This window comes from Nannobrachium achirus (assembly GCF_963921795.1).
Source record: "Nannobrachium achirus genome assembly, chromosome: 3".
Classification (NCBI taxonomy): domain Eukaryota; kingdom Metazoa; phylum Chordata; class Actinopteri; order Myctophiformes; family Myctophidae; genus Nannobrachium; species Nannobrachium achirus.
The window spans coordinates 62557946-62579981 of NC_137812.1; the positions used below are offsets into that span (position 1 = coordinate 62557946).

Consider the following 22036-nt stretch of genomic DNA (forward strand, 5'->3'; position numbering starts at 1 on the left):
CATATTTATTCATTTTCACACATACTACAGCAGACAGAAATCAGCAGTGCAGAGCAGGTAAATTTGCCCTTTTAACAATAGCCAGCATAACCTTGATTTCAATGAACCCACACTTTAAAGATGATGTAAGTCAATATGTTTATCTGTCTATAAATTAATAAAGTGTGGCTTTGCAAGTGGACAGGAAAGAGTTATCAATTCCTTTTTGGAATGTGCAGGCAAGGTTTCTTCAGTGCACCAGACTACATTGTTTTACATACAAGGTCAAGCAGCAGCAGCTCACAGCTCTCCTATGCCACTAAAATAAATATTGGGTGTGCAAACCGAAGGGGGGGGGGGGGGGGGGGGGCTTGTGCTGGCTGTTACTCCTTCTGGCTGGTCCCTAATATGTACTTTGGTTGGTTGGTTGGTTTAATAGTGGAATAATTTACAGCTCTCATTTACTGTCTCATTATGTCACAAAAGTCTACACACCAACCAAATCAAACATGAAATATAACAATCTCATTCTCAATCTACATCATCGTGTGTCTGAGTGAAAACTGGGTATGTGTGACTTCGGTGCACAAGCGTATTGAGTGTGGAGTGTATGTATGTATGACACATAATGAACATTTTCTTTTAAACATAATAACGGAACAGCACACGTGATAGTGATCTGCACTCCAGGAATAATCTCTCCAGCCCACCTAGGGGGCAACACGCCTATTTCTTGGCCTTCCCCTGGGCAGCAACAGCCGCCATAGCCTTCTGGACGGTCTCCTCGTCTCCCAGGAACTGCATGGGTCCCACAGGCTTCAGGTTCTTGTCCAGCTCATACATGATGGGAATGCCTGTTGGCAGGTTCAGTTCCATGATGGCCTCCTCTGACATACCTGGAAGCCATACCAGAAACATGTCGTTATTGCCATGATGTGAAGAAAGACCGGCTCAGCTGAAATGAAAGATATGTTTTTCACACTTTTAGAGTGTGTCCGTGGTCAAAATGGAGACATGGAGTTTACTATAGATGCCAAACAAATTTAATATGTGTATTTCAAAACTCCCTCAAAACTCCAATCTTAGTGACTAACGGTCAAACCAAAACGTTAATGCATGATTATATCAGCATGTCCGGACCAATTTCAACCAATAATAGATGTGGTTTGCGGAAAGTCATTCCAGCAGGTCTTTAAATGTACTTATTGCCATGAATCTACTAAAGAAGACTTTACCCCCACATGCAATTTATACTTAGTTGTGCACCGGTGTCGCCCATCATAAATAGCCAATTAAGCTCACAAACCTCTGAGCTTGTAGATTGGCTCTTTTTGGTGAGCGTATCAAGTATAAATCAGGCATAGTTAGTGTGGTTGCCCTGCAGACTACTTGTTCGACTTTATTCTTTCCATCCATGTCAGATAAACTTTACTCCTCCCACAGTTTTGGTGGCATGCACTAGGGCGTCTCGGCAACCACACTTGCAATCTCCAATTGCATCTTTCTAGTTTCCCCTCACTCCTGTATTATTTTTTGATCATACCCTCGAGGTGCTTGACGATGCCACGGAGACTGTTGCCGTGGGCAGCGATCAGAACTCTCTTGCCGTCTTTGATCTGAGGGACGATCTCCTCGTTCCAGAATGGCAGTGCCCGGGCGATGGTGTCCTTCAGACTCTCGCAGGTTGGAAGCTGGTCTTCTGTCAGGTCGGCATATCGGCGGTCCTGACATACAATGAACAAATAATGAATTCAACTTCACTGGTTTACAGGTGTAAAAGAGTTGGTGGAATTATTTAAGCTCCCAACATTAGCATTTTGAAGAAAAGGATAAAGAAAAAAGTCAGATATGTCAAATATTCCTAATACAAATATAGAGTTTACATAAATTGCATAAAAAGAACAATAAAATAAAATTAGCCAGTTATATTGCACTAGAATATCAGTAATCAGTCTCTTGTGTGTAGTTAAAATGGCAATACAATTTGGCTGAAATCCTTCCAATTCAATTCAAAGGAGCTTTCAGTGTAATTGGATACAAATTGCAGCAGGTGTGTAATAGCAGCAACACAGATTCATAGTCTCCGATGCAGGTGAGACTAGTGTGTTAAAGGAGCTATAGTCAACTTTTTCTTGAAAAACGGATGCTAAAATAAAAAATAATGTTTCGAAAATATTTTATAAAAAAATAAGCTTCATATATGTGTTTCTATTCAAAAATGACCACAAAAAGCGTAAAGTAATGATAAAATAATCATTTTGGCCATTGTCAGACCGACACTTTGTTTACATCCTAGTCTATAGACTAGGATGTAAACAAAGTGTCGGCCCTACAATGAAAAAGTTGACTATAGCTCCTTTAATTCTGCAAGAAATATGTGAACGTGTATATGCAAGTAAAATGAATTGTGACTGAAGCTGTGGGGCATGGCTAGTCGCCAGACTAGTTTAGCAGCAGTAGTGAGGTCTGTGATGGAATAAACTGTCAAAGTTAATGGGAGAAGATAGAAATAATGGAGAGAAAGTGAGAAGCAGTGAAAATCACCTTGCTTATGTTGTTATAGTAGTCATGCTGCTCATCCATGGGTGGGGGTGGGGTGTCGAAGGATCGCCTCCAGATCTTGACCTGGGCCTCTCCGTGCTTGGCGGCCGTCTCTGCCTTGTTCAGCCCAGTCAGGCCACCGTAGTGGCGCTCGTTGAGGCGCCAGGTCCGGTGGACAGGCAGCCACATCTGGTCAATGCCCTCCAGAACAAGCCACAGTGTCCGAATGGCCCGCTTGAGGACAGAAGTATAGCAGACGTCGAATTCATAGCCAGCATCTATTGCAAGAGAGAAAGGAAATGCATAGTCTATGAGTTTGCATGTAAATATGGTAAATGTTGTGCACAAGAAAAGGTACTGTATCGAGCCTGGAATTTTGTCAATTTTAGGGGCAAGGCCACTTGGACTTTGGTGTTGTTCGTTTTTTGAGGGCACTAAGGCCAAATGCCAGGGCAGGAAGACAGAGAGAGGAGAAAGTACTAGTACAGTCAGCTGCTGGGGCATTAATTAAGGCCACTGTGGCCTCAGGGCATGCCATTGGTTTGAGGGGCACAAGGCCACACTGAGGGGCAATGACGGCCATGGCCTTCATGGCCTCCCTGAAATTCCTGCCCTGTACTGTATGCAATGCATATGTGTTAGATACAACTTTCCAATTCAATACATTCATCGCAGTTGCAAATGGGATAGCCACTCCCCTATGTTTTGTCCTTTCAACCCTCCGCAACGCATTTTCATAAACAGTAGTACTACTCGAGGGAGATTCATAGAGCAGTTAGCCCTGTACTAGTTTTGCACAGACTTGTCAGAAAGGAGCACTAGCGAAGCGTTTTCTTTTTTAAATAAAGGGTGTGCCAAGTGCAGCCTTCCATGGAAGATTATATTTCAGGCATGTGAAAAGCCAAACGTGAGTTCGTGTTCATACAAAAGGTGAGTTGAGTGATATGGAAGCCTGTTTCGAAAACTGCCATGGCTCTTCTATTTGCCATTTCCAACATACACACACAAAAAATGAACCCCATGACTAATGCAATTCAGCACAGCAAACAAATAATAATCTATATAGATATGGAAAGCAGCTTTTTAGTGCCAGGGTAGCCTTGTTCAATATTTCAAAATGTAATATTTTCTTAAGGTCAATGAATATTTTACACAATCAGTTATGTGGATGTGTCAACCCTCCAAACAGCTGTAGTCCTATCCTCCTGGCAATGTCTAAGAATGTAGTATGAATTCAATATTATCAGTTCACATAAAGACTGCTAAGCTAAAGTCTATTTATACTTTGTCATAGGGCTGGGTGATTAATCGATCTTTAATCAAAATCGATTTTTGTTTGGAAGATAAAAAAATTATAATCGTCAAATCAATTTTCACTTTAATTAGGGAAATTCTGGTACGGATCTCGCTCATTAGAGCCCTGCACAGGGCAAAAGGTCCACAGCCCGGTCCTCCTAAAACACAACAAGGTTCTGCAATATAATAAGCCAGTCTGACACCAAATTAATGTAATTTCTCTGACGTTGTCACTTAATCAATCCCCAAATTGATCTTTCTTTGTCTACGGTTTGGACTTTATTCCCAATAGCTTTGGAAAAAAATATATATATTACATTTGTTTGCATTTTTTCAGGATGGAATATGAAAAATTTGATCAGTCTTAATCACATGACTATATCTGGACATTATCTGTAGGAGTAGTATTTAAAAAAAAGAAATTGGCCTCCTGGTAGCGCTGCTATAACAGCCCGATCTGAAAACTTCTGGGCAGAGGTTCTGCTCTGCTATCCAGGGAGTGTGCCTTCAGCCTGGCAGATACAATTATTAGGCTAATCACTGTGCTGAATCCATATCAGGGACGTGCAGAAAAGCGGGACAACTCCAGAACGGCCCGTTCATTCCCGGACGGTCCAGGCCGGCCATTAGGAAAGAATTACAAATAAAATGTCGGCCTTCGTTCCATTTTGGGGGCTGGGCAGCCAACAAAGTAAATCGTCACTGTCGGGCAGAAACCTCGTATCTCCAAGTTTCAAACGTATACATTTTTTCACAAAGCAAAGCCCTGCTTCATCATACAAGGCTGTTGCACAAAAGTAGTTCACTAGTTTAAATCATTTTTAAAATGATAAATACAAAACAAACGGTTTTGGACATACAAGGTTTCCACCCGACAACAACGAAATATAACTCATGTAATTGCCCCCCTGGCTTGTCACTTGTCATGATCTGAAATGGCGAATCTTTGAGTAGCAGCAGCGCTATAGAGAGAGATAGAGATCTCTCTATAGCGTGCAATGAGGGCCTCTCCAACTCTTTTTCCCGGGCTGAATCAGGGGCCCAGCACGTCCCTGATCCATATTGTGGATTTGAGGAATGAACAGCTTCAATTCAAGCTACAGTAGCATGTTTCACATGAACATTTTACAATAGCCCCTCCTGCTGGTAGGCCCATTTATGCTTTTGAAGGGAAAGAATTCCACATCAACTCACTATGACAAATGCATGTGCATGTTAGCATGCAGATCTGTGCACAATGCACAGACACTGCGGTGACTGCGCATGCTTGTATGCATGCACACACAGTAGAAGATGTATTTTAAGCTTAGTTGCTCCCTCATCTGTTCCCGGTAAAACAGAGGTGCACAGGGCGCCCGCTGGCCTGGTGGTCAAGGCGCATACCACATATTAGGCTACGATGCCTGCTGGCGTCGCCGGTTCGATTCCCGATCCGGACGACCTTTGCCACATGTCATTTCCCATCTCTCTCCCCATTTCCTGTCAGTCTACTGTCCTATCAATAAAGGCATAAAAAGCCCAAAAAACAAATCTTTAAAAAATAAAAAAACAGAGGTGCACATAACATTTGCATCATAACATTAACCTATGATGACAAAACTATGACTCACAAATAATCCTAGGTTGGAAACATTCAATCGTTTCACAGAAGAGATTTAGTGCAGCGCACACACTAAAAACTGCTGGGTAGATTCATCTACCCAAAATCTGAGTAAAAAATGGTTTACCCATTATGGGTTATTATAATGGTGTTTGTATGTATAATGGGTTGTTTTGTACAGCTCATACATTACCCAGCTGCTGAGTAAAATTGTTTTACTCAGTATGGGTAGTTCTAAACTTAAGTTGGTCACCTGGTATGCAAAGCATGCTGGGAAAAGCATTTCCCTAGGTTTTCAGGGATATTTTCTAAGCTTTTGGTAGCTAAAAATGCTAAATGTATCATATCCATGTGTCTGCCTTGGCAAGCTGACTGTCATATGTCAGAATTTCATTTGTCAATATTTGAGCCAAAACCCTAACTGCTAGGCTGCTAGCTTATGCTTGAGCTCCCTCCCCCTGCTGTTCCGAAGGAGAAGAACTCATGATACATTTGAGTTTATTATGTAGATCTACTCTAAACTTCTCTGATTATAGCTTTTCAGCATTGTTGCATAATTTACAATTATGTACCTTTATGTTGATATTGCTATACTTGGAACAAATTATCTGAGAAAAAAAACCCTGAAACAAATCTTATCTTATGTTGATGTCAAGTAATATTAGCATGGTCATTTACGATGAATAAAATATACTTCCCACACGTGGGTAAAATATATACTAAATAATAGTGGTTGACCCAGAGTGAGTAAAAAAATCTACCCAGGGACAGGGTGTGGTAGAATATCTTACTACGGTGCTGGGTAGAAAGGACCTACCCATTTTGCTGTGTAAGATTTACTACTGTTGGGTAGGTCCAATAGTTACCCAGGGGTGGGTTATAATACAACCCAGATCAGGTTATTTTCAACCCAGCCGTTTGCTGTGCACATCTACCTGTATTTAGGCCAGGTGCTGGAAATCAACAAGGAGAAGGAGCACATTGGTTTAAAAGCTCCCAAAACCTATTTTATTTAATGGCATTGTTTTGACCTTATAGGTCTTCATCAGGTGAATTTGCTTTAAACCAGTGAGCGGATGTTTTACCTTCTTCTCAGCTAAATCAGGAGTGAGTACATGCAGAGTTGCTGACTCACTGTGGATCACAAAGCTAAAATAAATTCTGACAGTAGTGCATAATGGACTGTTATAACAGCTCTGTTCTCCTCTGAGGCTGGCCTGGGATTGCTTTACTGCTTAGTATAATTAAATATAGCAGGTGCACCTCCTCATCACCCTTTTATTATTTTAGTCACACAGGGGAAAAGAGGTATCTGGACTAGTTTGACTGTACAATACTAGTCATTCTGTTGCTTTTCCCCACACACAAGTTATATTATCCTCCAATAAATACACACTGTAATGCATATAATATCATATGACCAGATATCCCAAATACAACAATGTGCAAACTGCAGCAGCTGAACATTTTCTGGGAGTGAGTGAAGTAGGGACAGGCTGGAGGAGAGAAAAAGTATGAACGTGACAAGGTGGATGATGCAAAACAACGAGTGCCAGTTGGAGGAAAATAACCTAAAGTGAATGGATGTTCATTCAAAAACTAGTTCGGCAGGCTGCATTCTCTCCACATGATCTGAGGACAGGACAAGAAAAGAAAGTTGCTCATCGCTTGCATGGGATGTGAGGTTAATCAACATAATAATCGTGTAACATCAATGTAGCCACATCCCTTCTAAACCGATATAATGCTCACTCAGCTTGTCGCAGTGGCCTGACAATATGTCGCCCATACATGCTGGATGCTGCTTGCGTAAGCATTGCAGTGGACACTGACAGTGGACAGTACAGACACATTTATAATCCATCCAACCACACCGGGTCCGGGGAGAAAGCCAGATTAGGCCGCATGATGACTAATAGCAGCTTGTCTTCGTGATAAATAAGGTTATGAGCCTTCAATACCTTTCAAGGCCTGTCCTCCCCTCTTCGCCTCTTCCGTCCCGGTTTCACTGAGGTCTGCGTCGAACCATCCGCAGAAGCGGTTCTCCTGGTTCCAGGCGCTCTCTCCATGGCGGATCATAACCAGTTTGTACGCGGCCATCCTCTCGCCGATGTCCTCTGCGCTGTGTTGTTTCCGGGAATGGAAAGGTGAAATTAGACTCCTCTGAGGATGCGGTGAAAATGTCCGCAAAAGTGTCTTGGCGAAGACGACCTCGCAGCCCAACAAACCACGGCTACAGAGAATCTGCCGGGGTATGTTGCAATGTGATGCCACTGATGGTGATGATGGCTACTGGGTTTAAAGAGTTCAGTCGAGTGAACTTGGCAGCTGACACGATCGGAGTGGAGCGGTCTTCCTGCTGGTGTCCACCAATCACAGAGCGAGCAGCAGCTTCCTGACTCTGAGGAGGAGGAGGGAGAGAGGAGAGTGGATGATGCATGCACTTATACGCACACAGCTGCACGACCACGGTGCTGAGGCCTGAGGCAACACATCCTGTCGTTTGCATCACTGTACTGTACACCAGTTGTACTCTGAACGTGTTAAAAAAGAATACTGACGGGAAATTGTGAAATTCAAATGTTATTGAGCGCCAATGCTCCATGGAAGGAACTAAGCTCCAACATCTGGCTTTGTCCGTTTTTGCCAGACCCATGAAATGGGTAGGCCTACATAAGCAAATGTCGGTCTGTCCGGTTTTTCTCCATAGATGGTCATGATGATGACATGATGATGACATGAGGGAGGGATAGACCGACAGACAAAGCCTTCATGTCATCACAATGACATGGGACAGACCGACAGACAAAGCCTTTTGCTTTGTCTGTCGGTCTGTCCCTCCCTCTTTTCTCCATATTTGGTCACAATGATGTCACAAATGATGATGACATGAGGGAGGGACAGACAGCCTATAAAGGGACAGACAGCCTATAAATGTACCATTAAATTTATAGGCCCAGAGGGTTGGCAGAACCGGGGTCTGGCACAACCAGGTTGACCTGGTCTAGTTTTAAGAGAAAGACCAAACTTTATGCTTAATTAAGAGTATAATAATATAATATAATATACAAAGGAAGCTACTGCACTCTGTCGAGGTGCCAACTTGCGTCTCGTGCACTCGTGGTCAAACTGGCCATAGGCCTACTTGTGCCAGCAGAGCGAGCAAGTACTGCGATCAGTGCTGGGTATGGATGTAGCCTACTGTATAATCTGTGATGACACTTGTTGGTTGGTGGTGACGTCACCGAGAACACTGCTCCCTCATTGGCTAAAGGCCCCCCTGCCTTTGTACTGTCAGCCACATACATACAGACAGCGGGAGCGTGTCGCTGTTACTACTACATCTCATCTTTTCGACACCCGACTGTAACCCTCACCCTAACCTTAACCTCCGTGGAGTGAGTCGCTAACCCTCCGGTCGAAATGATGGGCGTTCGCAAAAGCAAGATTTCCCCACAGACAGCATCCCTTTGTACTGTGGATAGTTGGATACAGACAGCAACGATCGCAGTACGTGCACGCTCTGCTGGCGCATGTAACAAGCCTTAGGCTTTCTTATGTTTTCTTAGCCCTAACCCTTTTTTCGTGGGTTCTTGGGCCAAACACCACCCAGGCAGGACCCGAGACAGCAAACAGATTGTGGTCACTAAACAGATTGTGGTCACTGTCCCAGGCGGCACCCAGCCGTTACCAGCCAAAAACCCAGACAAAGTCCGAGGGCAAAGTCTGACCAACCCTACATCCTGGACCTCGCATGAACTTCAAACCGGCGCCAGCAGAACACCACCCAGGACCTGAGACAGCAACCACACCAACAGATTGTGGTCACTGTCCCAGATCTCAGGTGGCACCCTGCTGACAGCAGCCCAAGATAGACGAGATAACAACAAATTCAATCATTCTGATAGGCTTCTGTTCTACTAAAAATCACACCCAATGTGAAGTGAGCGGTGGTCATGCTTGCATAACGTCTTCAGACTAGGATTTGAGTCTAGGATGTACAGGCTATGCTACACACACACACGTTTTGCTATGGCAAAACGCTGAGGAAAAATGGAGCGGTTTACCACCGCTCAAAAATACACAAAAATATTATTTGAGTGAATTCCATTCAAATTGAAATCCTGGCCTAGGAATATCTTACAATAAATGCACAAAATCTCTGTCCGTCTGTCTGTCTATGTGTCCTGTCCTTCTGTAGTTCAAGTATCTCAAGAACTTCAAACTCGGCATGAACGTTGCCAACTACCTGACTGCAATGCCCATATTTGGGCAACTTCAGGGCAAGCACATATATGGGACCCAAAGGGCTCTGATGGGACCGACCCAACGGTATTTAGGCATGCCTGACATGGAACTCCATATGGGCATAAAAGGGACAGACAGATGGGCACAGCGGGTACTCTGACAATGGGTACAATTGGTAGGCTATTGCATAACCGTGAACCATAATATTCAATTCATAACCAGATATTATTACTTGCGCCAGCAGAGCGCGCAAGTACTGCGTTTGGCTGAGTATGTAGGTAGGTAGGCTACAGTATAGGTGGTAGCTGTGTGTGTTTAGGCCTGGGCTTGCAACTCCCCAACCGGAGTCTGGGGTCCTCTGTGTTCTGTTGAATTTTGTGTGTTTGATACTTTTATCAGACTTACTTTACTAGCATGGGTACAATTTCAGCCATTAAAACGCCAAATGTTGGTGTACTGAAATTGATTTGATGACTGAAGCAAAGTAAGACACATCTTAAATGATGACCATGCAGTCATTACTTAAGTGAAAATATACATGTATTGCCCTCACCCCTCAAGTGGGGGGGTCTTCTCCCCCAGAAACATTGTAACATAGTAGATGTAATTTCCTGCGTGTTCTGGTGAATTTGGGGAGTTTGATACCAAATCCAGGAGAAATTCAGGAGCACCGCAGAAAATGAGGTCTAAATTCAGGAGACTCCTGCCGGGTTATTTGTGGAACTCCCTTCCGCAAGCCTTATGAGTGCAAATCCCTAACCTCCTTCAAAATGGGTCTGAAAAGTCACCTTCAGGCGACTGCTTAGACTAAGCCCCCATGTTTCCGACCCCCACTTTTTTTTCTGCTTTTGTAATTGATGCTATTCTATGCAAAGTACTCTGTTCTATCCGTCTGTCTTTCAATGAGATACATAAAGTAGTTCCTGTTTAAATACGCTTACAAGGAACTCCTTATAGTTGACCTTGTACCAGTGATTTAATTGTGCTGTCATGAAACTGTACTTATTCCCATTGCAATTATAAATTCTTCAATCAATCAATCAATCAATCAATCAATCAATCAATCAATCAGGAGGGTTGGCAACCCTCCCTGGCCAGTGGTGAGCGCACCTCATGGCACGCTCTGCTGGCGCACAAGTAGGGCAGACCATGTAATGGCCTGACTTGCACAAGCAAGCAGCAAGTTGTCAAAATTCTAGTTATTATTACATTAAACAGTTATTATTTGCCCTCACTTGTATATTGCACTCATTTTAACCAGAGCCCTATCATTGAATGTTGATTGGTGGAAAGCCTGGGGGATGGAATCATGACGTAGGGTCCCGCCTCTTCCCGGAAGCTGACAGTCATCTGATTTGTTGTTTTTGAGAGCCTTGTCAGAAGCTAGCAGTGGCACAAGCCAACAAAGCCTACGTTTTTCTGTATGTCCCCGTCCCTCTGTCCCCATCTGCACCTGAACTCCTGTCCTCTGACACCACATCATGGACGAGACGAGTCCGCTTGTCTCTCCTCTTCGCGACAACAATGATTTCAGCTACTGTCCGACGGAGCCCCCGAGTCCCCGGGGCACATTTGGAGGCACGCCGGGCTCTGTGGTGCGCATCCCGGCTGGAAGCCCGGGACGCAGCCGGGAGAGACAGCCTCTGCTGGACCGGGATCGAGGCGGCTCGCCTCGGGAACCGCACAGGAACGAGTTCATGGAAGATCCAGAATTCAGAGAAATCATCAGAAAGGCCGAACGTGCCATAGAGGAGGGCATTTACCCGGAGCGAATCTACCAGGGATCTAGTGGGAGCTATTTTGTCAAAGATTCACAGGGGGTAAGAAAGAGCGTTTAAATTGAATTCTTCCAGGCCGTACAATGGCCATATTGATTCATTGTTGTTATTATGGTTGAAACGCTTGTGAAGTTTTAAAGTGTGTCTGTGCTGTTGCTTCTAGGTATTCAGTTAAAGGCCTCATTTGTTCTACTACTATGATGACTTGGCAAATAGGTGATACGATAAGGCTACATCAAGTTTTATGACTGGCTGTCATAAAACGTACTCAAGTAAAATGTGTGTGCACTCTGAGCTACAAGGATGATCGGACACTGAGGATTTTAGTTGCCATACTTGTTATGTATTTGCCATACTGTATTGTGCAGTCTATATAACATGACTGCATATTATCTCTTGATCCCTGAATGAAAGTTATCAGATTGACTTCTTAAGGCATATCATGGGAGGGCCGATCAATCTGCCTTCTATTAACATTTGATTGTCATGTGTTGAATGCAATACATAAATGATCAGGTTCATGACATGTATGTTATTTCAGATCATTAGACATACCAAAGTTGGCTTTCATTCCATTCCATTTACATTGCATTACATTTCGTATGACAAGGAAATCTCTGCCACATGATCAATCATGGTTGACTTGTCACAGCAAAGGTTATTTATTTCAGTGTGTGCATCATATTTGTGAACATAAAGCTTACAAATCATGCCAAATAGTGTTTTCATGTAAAGGTTTGGTGTGGGGAGCAGCTCTAGCTATACACTTTGACCTTTGACAATGTAACAGCCCAGCGTGTAACTGTGTAGGAACACACTGGGCTGTTACATCCCTTTTGAACCGGGAAGTGCATCAATGGACTTCTTTAATGTCCAGAGGTCTGTGGTGAGTGTGACCGAGTCGTAAATAGTTTCACTTCTTCTAAAATCAAGAAGCAGTTATGTTTTGGTTGCCTGTGTGTAGCACATCAAAGTAACAATTCCTGTTTATACCACTTGAATCTAGTTGCTGTAGATTATGAGGGAGAAGTGTAGGTTGGCTGTGTGAGGCCTTCACCCCCACTCCCTAGTTTTAGTCACCAGTGTGCTTTTGTGATCATGTGCTAGCTCTCCCTCGGAATATAATTCGCCCTCCATGACCAAGCGCCATGTCGTGCTCAAGTTGTGTGTCTATGCACATGACTGTGTGTGTGTGTTGGATACTGTAGGCATAATGCCAACATGTAATTCCAAGAGCTTCTTATGTGTAATAGCATTTATTCGGCTGAAAAAACTACTGTCCTACTGGTCTAACTATTTGAGAGATTAACTTATTTAAAAAGACTAACTTTAAACTATTATTTCACAAGCAAACCTGGTTGTGTGGACTATTACTACTACTAAAATCTTTGATGCTTTTTTTAATCCTTTCCTATGCACTCCTCTACTTCCCCTCCCTCCTCTGTCTTCATTCTCCACTTCCATAGAAGATCATTGGCGTGTTCAAGCCTAAAAATGAGGAGCCCTATGGACAGCTCAACCCAAAGTGGACCAAATGGCTCCAGAAACTGTGTTGTCCCTGCTGTTTTGGCCGTGACTGTCTGGTCCTCAACCAGGGATACCTTTCAGAGGCTGGGGCCAGCCTGGTTGATCAGAAACTAGAGCTCAACATTGTACCTAAGACCAAGGTAGGGGAAAGAAATCTACCCACAGCCATCAATGTCTAAACAGGTCCTCTCTCTCAGACACAAACATGTTTGTGCACCTACTTCTGTTCAGCGTTAGGGCCGATGCATACTCCGCTTTTAGAGCAGAGTTTAAATCGCTTCCGTTCGGGGTGTCACAACATCTCGGCAGCACCGAACAGCCAACTTAATGACAGTACCCTCCCCCCGTACCCCTGAATGACGCCATATTGTATTTTGTACAGAGCCGAACCGAATTAAACTCGTCTCTAAAAGTGGAGTATGCATCGGCCCATAGTCACGACTACAACATTACATGCTTCTCATCAAATGTCCTCCCAATGAATCTTTCCCTCTAGGTGGTGTACCTGGCGAGTGAAACGTTTAATTACAGTGCCATAGACCGGGTCAAGTCTCGGGGAAAGAGGCTAGCCCTAGAGAAGGTGCCTAAAGTGGGACAACGCTTCCATAGGATTGGACTACCACCCAAAGTAAGCTACCAAGTCATAACGGTGCATTACGAAATGACCTTTAGGAAGTGATGTGAAGTTAGATTTTTCTGATGTACTCGCTCTTGTTCCTCACCTGAAGCACAATAATGGTATTCACCATCAGTGTCAAAACACACTGTCACTGTTGCGCTGTCAAAACACTTTTGCACTGTTAAAACACTGTTGGATTGTCAAAACACAAACCAAGAAAATAACCTCCCAATAGGGCTGACCCAAAAAATTCGAATATTCGAAGCTTCGTTCGAAGGCACGGTATTCGAATTTGAAAAATAAATTCGAATAATCGGCCGCGGCCGTTTGTCCTTTGGGGGGGCCGCGTGCCTTAGCTTGCATGCGCCTCGCTCCACTCTAGCGTGATAGCGTCACCCCCCTCCTCCTCTCGTTTGGCACCGAAATGTGTGAAACCAATGTCTGAGTAACATCACCCAATGCAACTATGCGATGCAGTCACACATTTCGTTATCAAACCATTGTCGGTGTAACATGATCCATGCATGCGTTTGCTGTCTTCCACTCGCTGACAGACACACAACTCAACGCAAGGAAACAAACAGCGAAAATTGGATTTTACAAAACGGACCCCGTCAGCGTCGATCCCGTTTTAAAGAGGAAAAAATAGCTTAAAACCCAACTTGCTAGGGTTACGTTGTCGAGTGTCGTGGTGTTGATGAAGTTTATATCGGATCTGCTGCAAGCTCAATAGTCGCGCCCGCATAGAGTAGGCTACGTTGTCTGAGCCTGACCATCAGCTTTCGGTTGATGAGTGTGGAACTTTAATTCAGACACAGTGCAGTGCAATTATTTACTATAAAATCTACTATTACATTAGCGTGTACAACACCTTGGGACTTGGGAGTTAATCTGTTTGTTATATAGGGCTCGAGTCGCGCTGCAGTGTTTGCTGTTGCAGCCGCGCTTTGTTACATTACTGACGTGATGTGATTATGTCAATCCTACTTGTCCTGCAAAAACACCTTTCTTTAATGTAGAAAACATTCGTATCTTCTTCTTCCTCGTTGTATTGTTGTACTATTTAATGAAAATAAGGAGCATTATTATGAGGAAAAAACTGGTGTGTTTTCCCTTTTAAAATTGTGTAAATCGCGCATTTTTAAACACATTTCCTTAGCGGTTATCACTTATGTAACCGATAAACTTTTGCTCCCTACCACCCCCCCCCCCCCCCCCCCCCCCGGTCGCCGTCATCGAAGCTTCGAAGTTCGAAAGAAAGCTTCGATTAAGCTTCGATTATGAAAAAAGTAATCGAAGGTCAGCCCTACCTCCCAACAGGCCTTTCAGAGTAATGACATTGCACTGTGTCTCCTCTAGGTTGGTTCGTTCCAGCTTTTCGTGGATGGTTTCAAGGATGCAGACTTCTGGCTACGGAGATTTGAAGCTGAGCCCTTGCCTGAGAATACTAACCGTCAGCTGCAGCTGCAGTTTGAACGTCTGGTAGTCCTAGATTACATCATTAGAAACACAGGTATAGTACATGGTTTCCATGGTGCCCGCGCTCTTATGGCTGTGATACACTGATTATGGCATGACATTTCCAGCAACTGGAAACAAAATGGAGCTCGGAACAAATTAAATTAAAATGCAGTGGATTCGATGAATGAAAGCGGGTTAGGCGCTTCCTTCTTGTCACATGCTGTCTTGCAGGGCAACATTGCTCGGAATGCTGTTCGTTTGTAATCACTGGCTATAAAATGGCATATTTGCTTTCGTTCTTTGAGATGTTTATTTAATTTTTTTCTTTCAGACAGAGGAAATGACAACTGGCTATTAAAATACGACTGTCCCATGGACACTGGGGGGAATAGGGTGAGGACACTCAGACACTAATGCAAATTGTTTTGACCAATAAACTTCATTCAGATTGATTTACTTTCTTCTAGGGCTGTCACAATTATGACAATTTACATGACGATTAATTGCGATTAACGATTTAATTGTGTTTTTGTCGTTGACAATTACATTTCTGTTTGGCTTGTAGTCTTTGAAGTTGCACATGGCAGATATGAAACATAACCCAAATATACAGAGAAACGAAGGACATATTTGACAACTTAACACGTTAAAAATAACTTTGATAGTGGAAATAGCCGTTCTACAAGCTCACAACTTGTCGCATCGCGGCGCACGCGACGCGTTGTGAGCTTGTAGATTTGCTATTTCCACTATTTTTTAAATGTTTGAACATTTACTGTATAAACATTTTTCAAAATGTAAACGATTATGACGATTATCACAAAATAATTGCGATTATGACAAATAATTGCGATTAGAAGATTATGTAATAATTGTGACAGCCCTACTTTCTTCTCCTATCCCTTTATGTATATTAAATCTGATTAAATGTTTATGTATATACATTAAACACCTTCCACTTTCTGTCTTTCTTCCACTGGATGATGATTCTCCTTAGGACTCAGATTGGGTGGTAGTTAAAGATCCAATAATCAAGCTGGCAGCCATAGACAATGGTCTAGCCTTCCCACTTAAACACCCGGACTCCTGGAGAGCTTGTAAGTACATCCATTGATTTCTTTTTTTCTTGTTATCAGCTCGATTAGCTTCTCGATATTATGAGGCCAGATACTGTATGTATCCTTTCATTCACAGACTCTTAAGATTTTAATAATTTTGTAGGTTACTTACTGGTTCTTTGAAGAAAGAAAAATGTTTTCAATAGAATTATGTATAAACACTTTAATTCTATCAACGCGTCTTTTTCCTACAAACACTGAGCATCTACTTAAAGTGGTCTATGTTATTATATCATGACTATGTATTTTTCATCGATTTGCATGGGACAGTCTCTTTTGCAGGTCTTTCAGTCCGAGTGTATCAAAAATTGCACCTCGGTTAAGGTGGAGAAGACCTCCCGTTGTTCCGACCAGGTTAACATTCACCAGGTTAGCGTTCACCAGCGTCGGCAGGTTAGCCTTTCACCAGGTTGGCATTCACCAGGGTTGGCAGGTTAGCATTTCACCAGGTTGGCATTCACCAGGGTTGGCAGGTTAGCATTTCACCAGGTTAGCATTCACCAGCGTTAGTTTGACTGAGGTTAGGGTTAACGTTAGGTTTAGGTGTATCTTCGTCCCCCCGACTTTCGTCAGCTCCGCGCAGCCAATCACAAGCTTCCGCTGCCTTAACTTGCCTTGCTTTCTTGATACACTCGGACTGAAAGACCTGCAAAAAACACTGTCCCGTATTGGCATGGCCATTTTCACTGTGACCAATGCATGCGTTTGACATTCAAGGCACATTCTCCTTTTGACCAATCACCAGATCCGTTCTACTGGGCGTGGCTTTCCCAGGCCAAAGTACCGTTCTCCCAGGAGATCAGAGAGTTAGTCCTGCCCAAACTATCTGACCCTAACTTTATCAAAGATCTGGAGGAGGACCTCTACGAACTGTTCAAGGTATGGGACAAAGAGTTTTTTTGATCAGTGGTTTTCAACATATTTCATATCAAGGACCATTATTTATTCAGCATTTGAGCCACGGACCACCATTTGATGAGATTTAGCCTCTCAGACCCAAAACTTTAATATTTTGTTATTGTTGGATAACGTTTGTGTCCACAATTCGGGCAAAACGATGATCAAAATAACAATTCTTCAACATTCTCTAATTGTGATTTCTTGTAAATTAAGTAATGCAGCCAGTCATGCAGATGTTTATCAATAATTTAAATATTTAGTGTAACCCGTAAGGAATTTGGTTTAATTCATTTAGAGTATTTTGATTACTTGCCTGGTAGTGCATCTGTTCATTCTGCTGCTTAATGGGTTTGATACCCAAAGCCTTTCACTGTTTTGTTTTTCTACTTTTTATTTGTTTAGAGTTCTCATTTTTAATTGAAGCCATATATTAATCTCACCTTGTGTTTTAATGACCTTTTATCTGGGATTATCTTAATCGCTTTGCATCTGTCTTTTTATTCATGCAAATAATTAACTGCACGTAGGTAATGGGATAATCCCAAATTGGAAAAGTAAGAATGTGAATGTGAACTTGAAGCCCTACTTAGGCAAAATGTTGTTCGATTGTATAATGAAAGCACAGGACTCCAGTATACTATGTGCATACTATATTATATCACCTTCCTTTACAAAAGTATGTGGAACAACACGGGATGGACAGAAAGACATCAGTTGGCTGGATCATGACAGGAAGAACGATTGGTATAGCAGGAGGAAGCACTTCTCCCCTCTAATTTATGTAGCTGCAATCTTTTAACCAGTGCCTTGTATTTTGTCCTTTTGTTTTACAGAAAGATCAAGGTTTTGACAGAGGGCAATTCCATAAACAAGTAGCTGTAATGCGGGGGCAGGTGAGCTTTCTCCACGCACCCAACAATCATACATTCCCACCTAAACCTAAATGTTAATGATGATACATTTTTAGGTTGTGTTTTTCTTTAGCAGTGAATTTGATCATTTTGTCCACCATACCCTTAACAAAATGCCAATTTGTGTTGAGTGCCCACTTCATACCTACAATTCCCCCATCTATTTCAGGATCATCCATTCATTCATACAGTCATACATACTATTCTAAATTTCATCCCATTTGTTGTTGGACAAGATGCTTTCTTCATATCGTCACTGTCTGGACAAAACCTCTTAACTCCATTTTTGAGGTTCTTGATTTTTTTGCCATAAATCAGGGCTATTGAACTCCACACTTTCTGCCAAACCAGCTAACTCCACCCGATTGGCCCTCTCTTTTTTCATAAATATGTGCTAATGAACACCCTTTACGGCTGTGTGTTGGTTAAAATAATATTGAACCAATGAAAAGTAGTAAAAAGTCCTTTGGTCAACCTTCTAACTCCACTTCAGCTCATTTTCAGAGTTTGGAGGTTTCGGCCCGACAGCAGAGATTTATGAGGTTTCTGCTGTGACATAGGACATAATACCCTATTTCTGACCGTACAACCTATCCTTCCCCTCCACCCCCTTCCCAGATCCTGAACCTGTGCCAGGCCCTGAAGGACGGCAAGACACCCCTCCAGCTGGTGCAGATGCCCCCGGTGATTGTGGAAACAGCCAGGGCCCCGCAGAGGGCCAACAGTGAGTCCTACACACAGAGCTTCCAGAGTAGAAGGCCCTTTTTCACCTGGTGGTAGAGAGAGGAAGGAGAAGCAGCAAGAGGAACGGGATGGTGTGTCAGGTGTGTGCAAAGGGGAGGGGATGTGTCTGTGTGAGGGAGAGACAATATCCTGAGTGACTCAGGGTTTGGAATGGTGACCAAATGGGACTAAAAGTCACCTCATCCTCCTCTCCTCTCCTCTTATTTATGGACACTGCTTATGGGTACTAAGAGTGAGTGAGGGGTGCGAAGACGAGGCCAAAAGGAGAGGGATTTTTTTTTCATGGATATTTCTCTCCCCGTTTTGCCTCTGTGCCTTGTGTGGATATCGACGAAGATAAACGACTTAACAGAATTGATGGAAGAATGAATGGACGAAATACCCATGTTTTGGACTATAATGACACACACACACACACCAGTTGAAGGAAATTCTCACGTTTGTTCAGGTTGCAGATGTTGCATTCCATGTTTGTTTGTTTTTTTAATCTCCCTCTCTTTTATGACTTCTATATATGCATCTGCATACTCCTTCCATCACAAAAGTAAAAGTATCAGGCTTGGAAAGCCAATGGCAAGCTTGTTTGACAATTATTTTAATCCAAGAAGAGATGTGTGAAGATGTGTAAAATGTTTTGGGTCTTGAAGAACGAATCACTGGGTGAAGTCTTTACAAAGTGGACTGGAAATCATGTTAATTGTTCTCACCTTTGGTCACTGTCCCTGCTTTGGAGGTTTAGATGGGGAGTTGCACATAATTTGCGGGCATGTGGGTAACGCTTTGAGAGCTTTGAGAGTTATGCACATCATCTAATATTTATTCTCGGCTTTCTCGCTGTGAGCAATTAAAATTATGTACAAAATGTACATCACTTTAGAATTTGCCATTTTCTCAGCGGATGGGGAAACATGTGCTATGGGTAGGCAGAGGGGGGATGCCACAATCGCCAGGCTCCTCGTGATTGTCTTGGAACGGTCCATGTTGAAGTCTGTTGATATTCTTTCTGACACCTGAGGTGAACTTAAAACAACAAAAAACATCATAAAGTAACTTCCTGCTGTACCCTAACTGACATGAAATGTATTGACAATGCACTGTATAATTTGTATGTAATATTTAATGACAAGATTATAACAAGAAGAATTCCATTAATACTACTGGCTGCTGTGTCCTTTTCTGCAACAAATGGTTTGCATGTAGTTATACTAGGGGTGTAACGATGTAGTAACTGAATCGAAAAATCAATTTTATTTTGCAATGATCTACTATATTGATTTGCAAAAGCATATATCGTACCGTTTTGACTTTGTATCGTATCGGTATAATTTCACAATGCAGTTAATCGTTATCGAATCGTTTTGAAATGCAAATAATTAATTGTATGGAAATTAAGCATTTGTACCTTGTATTTAGCAATTTTCAGAAGGAAAAAGAAAAAGAGGGGTTTAATTACTTTTCCATTCCATATAGCTATTAGCTACTCTTGGTCTTTCGATAAATGTGTGTAATCTCTGTGTTCATGTCAAGGTGCGGGTTTGTATTGAAATATAATGTCCATGTATTTGCTAGAGAATCAGTGTTTACTTATTTATATCCATAATAATAGATGTTCCACATGCACTATTGACACGTTTCACACAGATTTAATTTCTTTGCTAAATAGTTACTGTACCGATTTTAAATCATTGAATCGTATCGTATCGCCATGAATGAACCAATATCATCCATGTGTCGTATCGTCAATCATGTATCGTGATGCATATCGTATCGTTGTTAAAATGTATCGTTACACCCCTAAGTTATACTGTACAAATGCAGTGATACATTGACCATATCATATGGCTGTAGAATAGATCCAATGTACCATATAACACTATACCACATTGGACATCAAGGGCCCGATTTTCCTCCATGCCTTCGCCCTTATCCCTAAACGACTTTGCCTTTTTTTCTAGTAAGATGTTTTAAAACATTTCAAATAGCCGATCAACACGTTGTGAGCTTGTAAATCAGCTTGTAAATCAGCTATTTGAACTATTTAATTTTCTTTTTTCTTTTTTCAAAATGGTAAAGAAAATTGCAAGGTTTAGGGACCCCAAGAGTTGTATGGTCCTGCTGTCTGGAAATGTAACCAGAGACTTGGTGTCAAGCATTAGAGCAGTGTATGGTTCACCTTAATTTGCATAACTAACTTAACAGTTGCTGAAGAATGAAGAGCTCAGTCTTTTAAGATTTAAAGTTTTGGAGTTAAACTTCTCTGATCAGTCGATGGAATTCATGAAAGAGGGCATTGTGTAAACTGTGGTGAAACTGTGATTGAATCTGAAACATAGGGGTCACGACATTGCAGTACAGACTTTCACTGAGGTGTAATATACAGTATCTCACAAGTGAGTGTGTACTGTACACCCCTCTCATTTCTGCAAATATTCAAGTAGGCCTATATCTTTCATTGGGACAACACTGAATAAATGACAATTTAAAGTAGTCATTCTACAGCTTGGAAAACAGTGTAATTGTTATTGTCCCCTCAAAATAACTGAACACAGCCATGGATGTCTAAACCGCTGGCAACAAAAGTGAGTAAACCCATATTAAATATTTGCAGAAATGAGAGGGATGTACTCACTTTTGTTAGATACAGTAGGTGTACTGTATATACAGTAGACCCATATAAGGAGTTGTGAAGTTTCTTTCTGATCATGGTGCATACAACGGCACAAATACACTTAAGGCCTGATTTATACTTAGTGGCTTGCCGGTGTCTTACACCATAAATAGCTGATATTTACAAGCTCTAGCTCACACCACGTTGCACCACGACACTTGTGCATCCAAGTATAAACCAGTGTAAATAGGACACATGGCTCACTGTAGTGTGAGCATATACACATTTCCACCCTTTGAAGCTAAGCTGATCTGCTGATCTGACCAATCACAGGATGCAGTGTTGATTTCGTCGACAAACTATGACGAAAAATGTTTGTCGACTGCGTTGTTTTTCACTGACTAAATAAAAATGAAATAAAAACTAAGCTGTGATGACTAAAAATAAGACTAAATATATTGACAATTTCGTCAACAAAATAAAAACTAGACTAAAATGTTAGGGAGGGACTAGTGGAGAACAGAGTCATTTTATGTTTGGTTGCTCACAGCTGAAAATAGCAGATCTACAAGCTCACAACTTGTAGATCGGCTATTTTCAGCACACAACCAAGTGTAAAATCAGTCATTACGATGCTATCAAGGCCTGCCAAAATACATTTCAGTTGACTAAATCCACTGTAAATTTAGTCACCTAAAATCTTATG

The 22036-nt window shown here is 42.2% G+C and overlaps 2 protein-coding genes across 2 annotated transcripts; one reads left to right on the forward strand and one right to left on the reverse strand.

Annotated features, from left to right (window-relative positions):
• Positions 1-48: 48 nt before the first annotated feature.
• On the reverse strand, positions 49-7731 carry pgam1b (phosphoglycerate mutase 1b). Its single transcript, XM_080721193.1, has 4 exons — positions 7378-7731; positions 2524-2798; positions 1523-1703; positions 49-875 (listed from the first exon to the last, which is right to left on the reverse strand). Exons 1-4 carry the CDS (start codon positions 7514-7516, stop codon positions 706-708), a joined length of 765 nt encoding a protein of 254 aa, XP_080577319.1. The 5' UTR covers positions 7517-7731; the 3' UTR covers positions 49-705.
• A 3328-nt stretch (positions 7732-11059) lies between these two features.
• Positions 11060-20010, forward strand: pi4k2a (phosphatidylinositol 4-kinase type 2 alpha). The gene is made up of 9 exons (XM_080721867.1): positions 11060-11484; positions 12909-13109; positions 13466-13597; positions 14948-15101; positions 15381-15442; positions 16047-16146; positions 16913-17046; positions 17901-17960; positions 18597-20010. The coding sequence occupies exons 1-9, from the start codon at positions 11146-11148 to the stop codon at positions 18756-18758; spliced, it is 1344 nt and encodes a 447-aa protein (XP_080577993.1). The 5' UTR covers positions 11060-11145; the 3' UTR covers positions 18759-20010.
• Positions 20011-22036: the final 2026 nt, after the last annotated feature.

What these genes read in the sequence shown, in the direction of transcription:
- pi4k2a (XM_080721867.1), top strand. Translation starts at nt 11,146, where the DNA reads ATGGACGAGACGAGTCCGCTTGTCTCTCCTCTTCGCGACAACAATGAT. An exon ending in TTACATCATTAGAAACACAG is followed by an intron (nt 15,102 to 15,380) that starts GTATAGTACATG and finishes TTTTTCTTTCAG; the next exon opens with ACAGAGGAAATGACAACTGG. An exon ending in TGGACACTGGGGGGAATAGG is followed by an intron (nt 15,443 to 16,046) that starts GTGAGGACACTC and finishes GATTCTCCTTAG; the next exon opens with GACTCAGATTGGGTGGTAGT.
- pgam1b (XM_080721193.1), bottom strand. Translation starts at nt 7,516, where the DNA reads ATGGCCGCGTACAAACTGGTTATGATCCGCCATGGAGAGAGCGCCTGG. An exon ending in GGGAGGACAGGCCTTGAAAG is followed by an intron (nt 2,799 to 7,377) that starts GTATTGAAGGCT and finishes CTCTTGCAATAG; the next exon opens with ATGCTGGCTATGAATTCGAC. An exon ending in ACTATAACAACATAAGCAAG is followed by an intron (nt 1,704 to 2,523) that starts GTGATTTTCACT and finishes ATTGTATGTCAG; the next exon opens with GACCGCCGATATGCCGACCT.